This window comes from Phalacrocorax aristotelis, chromosome 3 (assembly GCF_949628215.1).
Source record: "Phalacrocorax aristotelis chromosome 3, bGulAri2.1, whole genome shotgun sequence".
Classification (NCBI taxonomy): Eukaryota; Metazoa; Chordata; class Aves; order Suliformes; family Phalacrocoracidae; genus Phalacrocorax; species Phalacrocorax aristotelis.
In genome coordinates, this window is record NC_134278.1 from 131031545 (window position 1) to 131044149 (window position 12605).

General features: G+C 51.7%; 1 protein-coding gene across 3 annotated transcripts in view; it reads left to right on the forward strand.

Annotated features, from left to right (window-relative positions):
* The first annotated feature begins 1760 nt into the window (after positions 1 to 1760).
* LOC142055585 (sodium/potassium/calcium exchanger 3-like) overlaps positions 1761 to 12605 on the forward strand; it is a 273389-nt gene continuing 262544 nt past the window's right edge. For 2 of the 3 annotated variants that reach the window (XM_075089697.1, XM_075089698.1), the window contains exon 1: positions 1807 to 1964. In XM_075089697.1, coding sequence (XP_074945798.1) covers positions 1856 to 1964 — 109 coding nt within the window. In that variant the 5' untranslated portion in view covers positions 1807 to 1855. Of the gene's footprint in view, positions 1965 to 12605 lie in introns of all 3 variants that reach the window. The other variant, XM_075089713.1, reaches the window with a different exon arrangement.

Consider the following 12605-nt stretch of genomic DNA (forward strand, 5'->3'; position numbering starts at 1 on the left):
ATTTCTTCGACTTTCTTGTTCATCTAATCTGAAGATGGCTCTCCAGTCAAAAAAGTGTTTTGCTGTCAGGGGCAGAGCGATACATGGGTGTATGTCGAAATGAGGATGCTGGATGGCTGCGGCTGTGCCTGTGTCCCAGAGTGTGCCTGCCAAGCGCCCGGTGCTGCTTCAGCCGGCTCGCACGGGCTTTGGTCACGCGCAGCACGGAAGAGCCTCCCCACGGTGAGGGCCACCTCCAAGTCGGTGCAGAGGGAGCAGAGCTGCTGTGTGCCTGTTGTGAGCGTTGCTGTCCGTCGTGGAGCTGCTGAGCTGGGACGGGCGAGGACCAGAAAGTGGTCTCCATGCTGTTGTCTGCGGTTTGGGTTTTTGTCAGAAGTATTTTAACTTGAGATGATGAAATGTCTGAAATATTTTTGGAGAGTTTCTGTTCTGTCATTGCATCAATCTCCTTCGATTTAATTCAGTGTGTTCGCATTGAAGACAGCGCTACCCATGCTCTCTCACTCTCTCCTCACTGATCTCAGCCAACGCTTCTCTGTCGCCAGCTCGCTTGCTAATGCTGCTGTCGGGATGTTAGCACTGGGGGGCTGGGAGGCCCGGGAAAGGTCCCGAACAGTGGCTCTGGTTTCAGGGACGATGGGTTCAAGCCCAGACTCTGCAGAGGTTTATTCTACTTCCTTAGGTAGACATGTCGTGTAACTCCAGCACCCTTCCTGAAGTGCAGGCATAATGGTGTTTCTTCACAACTGCAGGCCCCGCAGAGGCAGCTGTTTCCTCATGTGTGCGCAGTACTCTGGTTTCAGTGCAGCCAGTAGGTGTTTGCCTTAATGCTGCAATAACAGTTATGATTTTAAAGTGGGAGGAGGGATTGAGAGGTTCAGGCCAGCTCAGGTTTTTAAACCTGGGAGCCCGAGGAGTGGATGGATGAAGTGGCTGTGCATGGGCCGTCCTGTGCCATAGCTGGTGGCACAGCTCCCCGGCAGCGCGTGAACCCGGGTGCTGGCACAGCCGGGCCGCCTGGCTTGCACCCACGCCCCTGCCCGGGCCTGCACCCGGGGGAGTGGTGATTACAGTGCCTGCGGGAGGTCTGTCCTCGCCTGCTCTCGCACAGGACCAGTTGGGAGGGCTGGTGGAGCGGGTGGTTGCTCACCCAGCAAAAAAGTACAGACCAGCGTGAGGGGGAAAAAACCCCACCAAACCCCATGGTGATAATGCTCTAGAGCGCGAGCGTGCGAAACGCAAAGGAATTGCGGTAAGGGCTGTCTCCTGCTCAGACTGGGGCATCACTGCCGAGAGGGGAGGGGGCACCGGCATGCTTGGGGGTGCTTTGGTTTTAACGCTGTAACAGCAGATAAAGGTTTTAGCCCGGAAGATGATGCTGAAAGTCCCCGTTTACCGCAGGAAAAGCAAGCTCAGGTGAGGGCTGCAGCCGTGGCTGTGGCAGGTCTGGCACCTGTGGCGGTGCGGCACGCCGGGCGCGGAGGGAAGGACGCCCGCCGAAGCGTGAGGGCGGGAGAAGGCTGCGCCCCCCCGGCCGCTGCACCCCGGGGGCGGCTGCGGCGCGGGGCTCGGGGGGGCGGCGCGGCTGGGCGGCTCCAGCTCCCCGCCCCCTCTCCGCCCAGGAAGCCGCTGCGGACGCCGGCGGCGGGGAGGGGGCTGGGGGCCGCCCGGGAAGTTTGGGCCCCCGCCGGCCCATCCCTCCATCCCGCCCCATCCCGCCTGGCCGCGCCCGCTGCCCGCGCCGCGCAGGGGCGGTGGGTCGGCCGGCGCGCGGGGGGCGGGCAGGGGCGGCGCTGCGGCGCCCCGGCTCGGCTGGGCTGGGCTCGGCGCGGCGCGGAGCAGCGGAGCGGCCGCGATGGGCGCCTCGGCGGCGGAGCGGCGGCGGCGGCGGCGGCGGGGGGAGCTGCTGCGGGGGCAGCTGGGCGCCCTGGCCGCCCTGGCCCTGCTCGCGGCCGGCCGCGGCGGTGAGTGTGCGGAGGGACGGCGGGCAGGGCGCGGGGCCACCTGTGCGGGGTGAGCCCCCCCCCCCCTCCCCCCGCGCGGCGCCGGGGAGGGGGCGGCCAAGCCCGCGGGGGCCGTACCGCGCCCGCCCGGGGGTCGTGCCGCGGCCGGAGCCCTCCCCGGGCCGGGGCGGTGTGCGCCGGGGTGGCGGCGGCCCCCGGGAGCGGAGAGAAACTTTGCGGGAGCGGCTGCCGCGGGGCCGGGGCCACCGGCTGCGGGCGGAGCGGGGCTCGGCAGAGCGGGTCCCTCCCGCCGCCCGCCGGTACCTGCCCGCGGCCGTGGGCTGCCGGCACCCGTGGGGCAGGGCAGCCGCCTCCCGCTGTGGGGCGAGGGGGCGGTTTGAATGGGCTCCCATGTGCCATTTTGAAAGGAAAAGATTTTTGGAAGGGTGACGCTCGATCCTGGGGTTTGAGCGGCCGTCTGCTGCTTCATTTTGCAACCAGCTGTACGAGGAGGGTGATAGCAGGCAATTTATATTTTGCATTGCAAATATGTGAGTGTAAGCAGAATTTACGCAAGGCTTATTTTCCTTTAAGTGAAGGAGAGCGTACCCCTCCGCGACTCGAATTTGCTTTTTAAATAAACAGACGTGTCTTAAGGGTTTCGTGGTGTCCAGCATGGTGTAAGGAATGCTCTGATGTTTAGGAAAGCTCACAAACACCAGCTAAGACTTGAACGTGGCTTTTCTTATGGAGTATAACAATGCTTGGATGGGATTTTAAGATTTGGGACTTTAACACCCTTAAATTAATAAAATTTTCTCTTTTTTTGTGCATATATTCTAAAAGTTACGCTTGTTTTTCATGAATATGGTGATTGCTTCTGAGAAGCAAGGCCAGGAAAGAGAGACTTGAGCATCGTTGTAAGTAAAAAGGGGTATGCATGTGCTTGAGTACGTTTAAGTTTACCCACGAAGCATATGCAGATCTGTGACGCTAGTACCAGTCCTTCTCTAACATAAACTCCAAATTGGACTGTCAGCGAGAAGGTGCTTCTTCTGGTGTACTCTGCCTCTCGTGCTGGTGGGGCCAGACCTGCACTTTCTTCCCACTTTCTGTTGGTGGGAAACCGAGCTACCTCCAGCAGCGCAGGCTGGCTGCTTGCCTTCGCCACACAAAAAATAGTAGATTACGTGGCAGAGGCAAATTTCAGACGTATTTTAAATGGGGCACAGAGTGCATTCTTCTCTCTGAAGGGTAGTGGGGATTCCCATCCCGCGTTTTGCTCTCCTTGAACACAGTTTTCCCGCTGATGCAGAAGGGAGCTCTGTCTGCTGATGAAAGGCGGCACAGGCTGAAAAGGTCTGTGCTGCAGGTGAGTTTGTCCGCGCCTTGCTTTGAATCACCCGAAGTGCTCCCCCGCTGGCACAGGTAACTTTTGTTAGGGCTCTCACCGTTTTGCTTCAGTCTGGGAGAATACCTCATGTTACGATCAGAGTTAGCTTAAAATTAATCCAAGAGATGCGAAATAGTGTTTGGTGGAATAGACACAGCACCCCGTGCATCTGCTGCCTCGCAGAGCTGGGAGCAGCAAGGGGAAGAATCATTTCCCAGGTGGAAATTTTCCACAGCTCCCACTACATCCGCTGTTTCTTCGTGGGACCTGAGTGACCAGGCTTTCCTGGGAACCTTGCTTACAGCCAACAGCCTGGTGCTCTCTGGAGTCTGTTTCGTGATTAGGCAGGAGGTGGAAAGATATGTGATTTATTTTTCCCATGTTAAAATGTGTGGTTTAAGATCAAACGCAGACTTTTGACTAGACTGCAGTGCTTCTATACTAAATGGGAACTCCCTTCCCGCTCCCCTGGCAGGAGGCGGCAGCCTTACCCTGCGCTCCCAGGGTAGTTTTTCACTAGCGAGGGGGTGCAGTATTCAGAGTATACGCAGTGTACGCGGCTGACATGCAGCTTGCTCGCATCCTTGATGCCAGAAGGACTGATGGTGGCATGAAGCTGGGCATAGGTTTCATTGGGATGCAGTGGAGATGCTGGAGTGATTGCTGCTGCTGTAGAGCCTTTGCATCGAGGTGCAATCCAGCCCAGCAACCCTAGGCTTGAATCACCTTTTTAGATGATACGTTCTTGCTTTTAACGCTGCTGTTTTTCTTAGTCAGTCTCTCAGTCTCCTTCCCCTCAGCCACCGTCTCTGCCACGGACTGGATCCGGAGGAGCACGGCTTTTCGAGTCACAGGGGACCTCTCTTCCCAGAGGAGTGTGAGGTGCCCAAGTCATATTCAGAAAGTGTATGTACTTGCATCTACCCTTAAGAACGAGGCTAGAGCTCTTCCTAAAGAGGCAGGTAACCACAGCATTTTAATTGATAAACTAACTGTACTGGGCAACTCTAGAGGGTAGGGCACAAGATCTGAGTTTCTGTTCTGCTTTTCTGGGTGACTTAATCTGTCTCTGCCTTACTTGGCTGGGTCTCTAAAATGATGCCTCCTTTTCAAGTCACTTTGAGATCTCCTGATGCTAAATGATACGTGATAACAAAGTATTAAACATTATAATGTTTTTATGAAGGTTATTCCAAAGATCTTCATACTCCACAAGGCTCAGGCTTTCAAAAATGGATACAGTGCAAATTAAGCAGAAATCCAAGTTCACAAAGTCCATCTGGGCAGTGAATGTAGAGCTGGGGTGCCTCTTTCTCTCTCCCAGGCAGTATAAGTCCTTGGTTATGCTCTGACATTAAGGAAGACATACTGATAAATAAGAGGTGTAACCGAGGTCAAACACAGCCCTGTAGACTCCAAATACAGCTGCCAACCACTGGACTGCCATACGCTTTTTGGTCTGCTGAAGGGGACTAGGGGTGAAGGAAGGTTACAGAAACATCTTATTAACTTGAAATGTATGAGTCGCTTCTGAAACTCTACCTGACTCTGCCATCCTTGCAGAACAAAGCACGAAGTTGTGTGGGTTTTGTTTTGTTTCTTTTTTTTTTTTTCCCCCCTCTTCTCTCCCCCTCCCCTCCCATCAGTCTGACTCAAATTCCCTTCTGTAAAGAGAGGGAGGAGCGGAGAAGACAGACTCCCTCATTATATGAGACCATCTTCCAAACTGTGATGATTCAGGTTTTTCAAGGGAGGCTTTTAGGCTGAGTCAGGCCTTTTACCAGTTTGCTGTCATGGACAGCAAAAATAGCAGGGGCATCAGTCAGTGGGATTTTTCTTTTCTTCTTTCTGTGTGCCTCCATTTTTGGCAGGATGGTAAGGAAAAGCTGGGTCTGATTCTGCAGCCCTTACTCATGGGGATGGGCACATCCAAGCGAATGGAGTTGCCTGCGTGATTCAAGCATGGAAGATTTGGGTTGCTTTTAAGTCTTGTTCTAACTTGATGGGAGTGAAGTATTCGGAATGGTGGAGCAAGGCCTGCCAGGTGTGTTTTGACTAGCTCTGAGACTTACTTGCAAATTCAGAGCTCAGGCTGTTTTTACAGGACTGATAGGTGCCCAGTCCTTCTTGCAGGCTGCGGGGGGTTGAGAGCATCCATGTCACAGTAACAGACTTACAGAAGGCCTCTAAGCGATCCTGGGTGGCACGATGGGAGACAGGGAGCAAAGATCCCAGCGGGTTGGCCTTCCATCCCTGCTCTAGTTGGAGGAGCTCACAAGACTGGAATGAACCACGTAGGCTGTTTCCTCCTGACCGCTTTGTCACGGGCCCTGCCTCAAAGGGCTTTTCCTTACAGATCTCCTTGCTGCCAAAATAGTGTTGAAGAACCTTGGTGTGACAGATCCTGGTCCTCTAGCTGGAAATTAAGCAAAACCTCCCTGATTTCATTTGAATGTTTTGGTTTGTGCAAACCAAGAAACCCAAACCGAACTTTAGAGGTCATGCAATGAAAGCACAAAAGCAGTTGTTTTCCTCACCTCTTCAGTGAAGCGTAATCCTAGCTTCAGTGAGAGTAATCCTAGCCCAGATGTAATGCTGTAATCGTTGGACCCCTGGATATGGGAATTTACCCTCATAAACTAGGGAGAGGCATCAGGCCAGAGTGTGGTATGTGACCTCTTTGGCAGGGAGCTTGTTTGGCCTTGCAGGAAATGACTTGTTCATTTATTTAGTACTTGTTCAAGGTCCTGCACCAACAGCCGAGAGGGTGAAGTCCTCTATGGAGCAGCGTACAGCTCAGGGAGCAGCAGGGATGAGGCGTGCGGCCGGGCTTGGAAGGAGCATGGGGAAATGCGCTTAAAGATATGCTTAACTTTCAGCATCTGCCTGTGGTAGTGACAGAGGAAGTCTTGTACACCTGGCTGTGAATTTGTGCTTGCTTCAGGGCCTCCCTGAAGAACTGCCTTAAAAACGTCCAAATCACCGTACCTGCCAGTGTTTGGAGTCCGCTTAATTAAAATGTTATGGAAGTCCTGGGATGCGTGCCAGGCTGGTCAGCTTGCCAAAGCTGGGTGCCTGAGGTAAACTCCAGCATGGCACCTGAAATCACTGGATCTTGGTCCTCAGGATGTGGATGCAGGATGTTTGGGAGTTCCGGCTTCAGCAGGGCATGAAACCAAAAGGTTGCCGGCCTCCTCATGGACTGTGCTGCTCATAAACAGAGCAAATGTAAGGCTGTGAGACAGTATAATGCACAAACATTCAACAGTTGTTATTTCTTTAGTGCCCATTAAGGGGAAGGTGGGCTTGTGGCTCCACGTCTGCCTTTGCTGATAGAACTGTAAGTGCTCAGTCCTGCCCTCTCTGCTGCTTGTGGCTGCTCCTTCCCACTTTGCCTCCTTTTGCATGGGCTCTGGCATTTCGGAGGCCCTTAGCTGAGTCTCTTCAGCAAGCTAACCCAGCAGAAATCTAGCTTAGCATATATAAAGGCAGTTTTCTGCCAAATTGGCACCCTAAAATGACTTGTTGGGATGTCTTCGCAAGCCAGGGCTGAACAGAGAGCGCTTGGGCGGTGGCCATGGTCAGAATGGCAGAGCTTACGGTAAGGTGGGCATGGTTTGTCGGTTTTGCGTGAGCCCTTTTTTAGTAGTTCCCTCCTGCTGCTAATCTTAAACGGTCCTTATAGGTGAGAAGGCTGGCTGCTCGTGCTGCCCATTTTTGGTCAAAGATTCTCAAAAGGAAAGGCTTGGTTGGAGCTGCCATGTATTCATATGGCAGGTACTCGTGTCTGTAGCCTCCTGGGAGTGAGACTACAAAAAAAAGTCTGCCCTGTGCTGGGAGAGGGTCATTCAGGTGATCAGCAGCAGCCCTGCAACTGGGAAACTCCCCTCACCGCTGGAGCTGACCCTGCTTCTAAGCGTTAGTCTGCCCCAGGGCATTTTCCTCTGTTTTGTCTCTGTCCTTCTCTCTTTAAATTGGTTGCAACTCTATGGTAGCTAGAAAAATAATTTTTTTTCCTGGTTTCTGTGCCTTTGGAGTGGATTGTTACCCTTTCTAGCTTTCCTTTCCACAAGGAAGCATAGAAAATTTCATTTTCTTAGAGCCTTCCCTAAGATAAGACTTGAAGAAAAGACCCAGGTCTCATGAAACCTGTCACTGAAAACTTTGGAGTTTTGTTTTTTCAAATGAAAACCACATGGGGTTCATGGAGCATAGAGCCTGAGGGATGCATCTTGTTACTGCCGTGCTGGCTCAGGGCTGTGCTTTGCCCCCTGTTCCAAGGCACACTTTTTTACAGCTGGCAACCAGGCAGTTGACTTGCAGTGGTGCATTTTTTGGAAAAAAAAAAAAAAAAAAAAAGGGTGTTTGCTTTTTCCAGCCTTGCCTTCCGTGCCCTTCTCTGGAAAAGTCTTTAAGCATGTGATTTTCAAAAGCACTGGGGGTTTTCAAAAGCTTTGTTCTGCTCTAGGTCTTACCTGTAATACCACTACAAGTCAAGTCACACCAATGCCAAGAGGGGTTGGTAACCTCATCCTAATTTTTTTCCGCTGCTGTGGCTTTATGGAAAGAAGCAGTGGGCATGCCCAGGTGTGGGCAGGATGTTTTATAGTCCTGCCACTTTAGTCGTCATGTCCTGTAGAGCTGCTCTCAGAAGAGTAAGGTTATGCAGTGAGTAAATCCTTGTGGCTGGTCTGCATTACTCACAGCATCAAAGGGGAATACTGTGAAAATGAAAGCGGTAAATATGTGTAATTTGCCACTCATGGATGGATTCTTGGCTGACCGTAAATGGATGAAGGTGTTTTACCTCTGCCTCTCTGTGGAATTGTTGCTGGACTGTCAGGCTCTTCTCCAGCTCTGAACAGCCTGTCCTTGCTTTATTTACGGCCAAGGGCATCCTGATTCGGGATTTTGCAGTTAGCTACTTGAAGTCCCCAAGGGGCAGTTCCATCTCCCTTTATCATGTCTCCCAGCAAAGTTTGTTATCTTTTCTTGCATCGTCTTCTACAGAAGGTCAAGTCTCCACAGCAGTCGGAAAAGCGCCTGTTCCAGCAAGACTTAGATCTGATTTTGTCAGCTTGGAAATTGATAGCAACGGAGCGGCCTGGGCATGGAGATGGCCATGGGATGACCCCACTGTACTCAGGGATTTTGGAGTGTGTTGAGGCCTCCATCACTTTGGCAATGGAGCCAACTACATCAAAGGAGCACCTGTACCTCTGTAAGACATTAAATGCATGTAGTCAATGTGTTTGTACCATAGCATGGCTGGATTTCAGCTTAACACTCAGATCTAAAAAGGAAATGGGTACAATCTCTAGATGCTAAGCTTTTCTTTAGGAGCAGGCTGGGAAAACTCTGAAAATGAGGGGATTTATCTTTGTGTTTGATTGTTGAGGGTTAAGGAGGGACAAGGATGGAAAGGGAGCGGGATGGGCTGTTGCATCCAGCAACAGGGCTGATGAATAGAAGCCCACAGTAACTGGAGGCAACTCTAGGCTGGATTAAAAGCCAGAGCTTGTTGTGAAGTGAAGATGTTTAAGCTGAATTTTTTTTGGTGGTATCCCTGAGACTAGGAGCACTGCACAAGGTCTCCGGGGACAAGTCCTGGGTCTTCTGAAAACGGGAGGCGTTGAAGAGGAGTCCAGATGTGGTGTCCAGGGAGAAGGCTGTGTGGGACAGTACTTGCTGGGACTTCATTTGCCTTTTATGGACTTTTTTGGCTAACAGGGACTGCTGAAGAGGTGGGGTTGAATGTCACGTGCCTATAAGCCTTGCCTGTGAGAAGCAGATAGTCCCCAATTCCTGTCTGGGACCTGGAAACTGCCCGCAGGCCCAGAGAAGAGGGCAGTGGGAGCATGTCTCCTGTCATACCTCCCGCTCCACGCCGTCCTCTCGCTCAGCTCTGCAGGCTGCCTTTGGCAGGTCAGGTCACAGATGCTGTGTTGGTGGATGTGAGCATGTGCGTCGGGAAGGGGATATACCTTTCGTAAAGGAAAAACACTCCTATGTACAAGGGAGCGTCAAAACTGGTTTGGAGGCACAGATTTTGTTGTTTTGAGACATTCCTTTGCTGAGCTGCGAGCCGAGCAGCTGTGCCAAGTGGCTGAGATTCACAGTCTGGTCTGACCTTTCTATACCTCCAGTAGTGTGTGCGGTACTTTGGCCACCAGCCATGTTTGTGTGTCCATAGGCAGTTAGGCCGTGATCCAGGGGGCGAGTGCTTGACTTGCAGCACGTGAGGTAATGTGGTTAACTTCAAGTGGGCTCGTGTGTGTACAAGGTTAACTGGATCCTTCCTCACTCGAGCCATTCCTCGGTCTACGGCCTTTTCAGAGGAAATGACGCAAGTAAGCAAGTCCGCAAATTATAAAGTAGGGAAACTGAGGTACAAGAGGAGTTTGTGGGGTGCTCCTGGTACGGGAATGACAGAGCCCCAGGTGGAGCGCAGGTCTGCAGATGGGCTTGTGCATCAGTCCACAGGGTACTGACATGTCTGTACGGGTCAACCCCTGGAAGTCTCTTGTGGCCCCATGGTGGCTGAGGGCTAAAAAGCGTGCAGCCAGGGCATTCTTTGTAAGTGCTGTGTATCTCATCTGTTGTGGTGGTGGAAGAGGAGAAAGATGTGTTTGGATGGTGCTGAGCTTGCTCTTCTAAAGAAAACTTCGGTATGCCAAGGCTCGTCCTCAGTGTTGGCTCCTGCAGCAGGCTTCACCTATCGAATGAGAACTGCAAACAAATTTTAATAGCTCAATTAGGAAAGAGCCTGCTGAAGTCCAGGAAAGAATCTTTTTGATATGCAAGCCAAAAACATGCTAACTGAATTACAAACAACTGAAGGGTCTGCTATTAAAATAATTCTCATTCAGAGATAGACTTGGCTGTTGTTTTTTCCTAAGATGGGCAGAACATCCTGTAACATAAAGCAGGAGGAGAAACGAGCCTTACATGGACATTCCTTTCTCCTCTGAGAAGATCTGCCCTCCAATTCTTAGCACATCTCTTCGTGATAGGCGATTTGTATTTTGTTTCCAGCGCACAGGGAGAATGGGACAGAAAGAAAAATGAACATTGCACGTGCTGAGACAGTGCAACAGTTCATTTTAGGGGAAACATGAACATAAGCCATGACACGCAGTGATGTGTACTAAAAGGCTCAGAGCATTTGATTTCTGGTTTTAAAAAAGAGTAGGTATGTGTCATGTGTAACTCCACAGGGTGGTGGCAAGTACAGAAGAGTTGTTAAATGCCTTACTTTCGTGCTCAGAAAGTGCCATGCAGTAGAGGAGCTGGTGAGGAGTCTGGCCGTGATCCTACTTGATGTATACGTTCCGCTCCCGTCTCTGCGGAAGGATGCCGTGGTGCTGCTGCAGGGCTCGGGACAGAGGGTGCTGTAGAGCCCTGTGGGCAGCAGCCTTGCCAAACTGCACAGCGAGAAGAATGTCGTTGATGGGGTGGCATAAAGGCCTCCCGAGGATGTAGGGTGTTGGACAGCTGGGTGGACCTGTCCCTTGGCGTACGCTGCCATGGTTAAGATCTTTTGACTGAGCACAGGTTTTGCATCTCAGGTCCAGGTGAGCAGGGACCATCCTGCCACGAGTGTACTGGTTAGTGCTACGGTTCCTGCAAAGCCCTGTTGTGAAAACTGAGCTATTAAAGACCCTTGTCCCAAAGAGCTTCCTTACAACCCAGCAAGCTGTTGTATATAGCTTGCTTGTTCAACAGGTGACATCGGTTGTGCTCATGGCAAGGTGTTGCTTGCTGTGAACTCCTCCTCAGAAAGCAGTATTGTTGGAGGGGAGGGAGAAGGAGAAGAGGTGATACTTAAAAAAAAAACCCCTTAAGTTAATTTATTTTACTTTGTCAGCAGTAAAATTGAGTTTCATGTTCTTTGGGTTTATTCTTGCACTAAATCAGAGGAGGCAGCGAATCAAGCTTGTTCAGAAGTGGAGGAGTTTTCCAAGAATGTAACTTAGTAATGTGGAAGCCTCTTGAGTCAAAAAATGATCCAAAGAGAGGTGGTGGGAGTGCTGTCTTGGTGTTGCTCGCTGCGGGGAGGCCTATGGGCCTGGGAGACCTCAGGAGCCACCATTGTATGGACTGTAGCTGGCATTGCACCTCCCGCGGGAGTTAAGCCTGCAGAGACAGAGCTGATGCTGTGTCCAGGGTGAGGGAGACCTGCAAGAGGACTTACTCAAGAGGTACTTTCCTAACGATTTATCCTGGGACTGACTGCCGGGGCGCCTGACTGGTGACGCGTCCCGCGTGCTGCCCTCCAGGGTGTCTGTGCCACGCACTGGACCGAGCTGTGGGCAGCCTGGTGGTGTCCCCTGAACCGACGCGACCTCCTGGTATCTGTTCCCCTCCCAGATTTCCTGGGTGTCAGGTGTTTGGTCAGGTAAAATACATTTCTCATGAGTTGCAGCACCCCGGACCGGTTGGTGTCCGGCGAGACCAAGGAGGGGTGGCGGGCGCCGCTGCACCCGGAGGGGTGGGAGCCGCGTGTGGCTGCGTGGCCGGCAAGCCCCAGGGGCCCAGGTCGCGGTGGGAAGGACCACCGGAGGTCAGGCTGGACGGCAGCGCGGTGGCGGCGGGTCACGCGGGCGTGCGCTACCCATCGAGGTAAATCAATGTGGGAAACTTTGACCTGGTTCTGCGTCAGAAGAAAGTCTTCCGCAGGCAAGGTAGTTTTCTTGCTAGGATGGATCTTAATGAAGGAATTGGTCTTTTTTTATCTTCATTTAGATCCTGTCAAGAGTTTCCCAGTCTTAGGCGCTTTCTGTGATGAAAACACAAGATCTGGTGACTTCTAAGCCCCTCCTGAAATCCAGCCTTCCTGCAGGAGGGTATCAGGTGTTCGGTGGCTTGGTGTGATGAAGCAGCACTCTGACATGCTGCTGGTGATGAAAGCAAGTTGAGAGAGAAATTTGAGAAGATTTTGGAAAGATAATGAAACTTAAAAGGAGAAGAATGAAAAAAAAGCATCAGTCACCACACATTACTGTTTGCTAAAATTAAAATCCCTAGGGATTTTGTATCAGCTAATGCATAGCAGATTGTAAAATGAAATGACAGCGTTGGTGGGTTTGTTTTTAAAGCCTTGATCGTAAGGCTATTTTAAAAAAAAATAACAGAGGCTTTTTGTTTCATTTTAGTGAAAACCATGTATTTTTCCAAGGGAAGCACAAGTTCTGTTAATCCCATTACCTGTCACTTGCGCATTTCCAAAGCATCTCACGTGCAGGGCTGCGTGCTGGTTGGCAGTACTG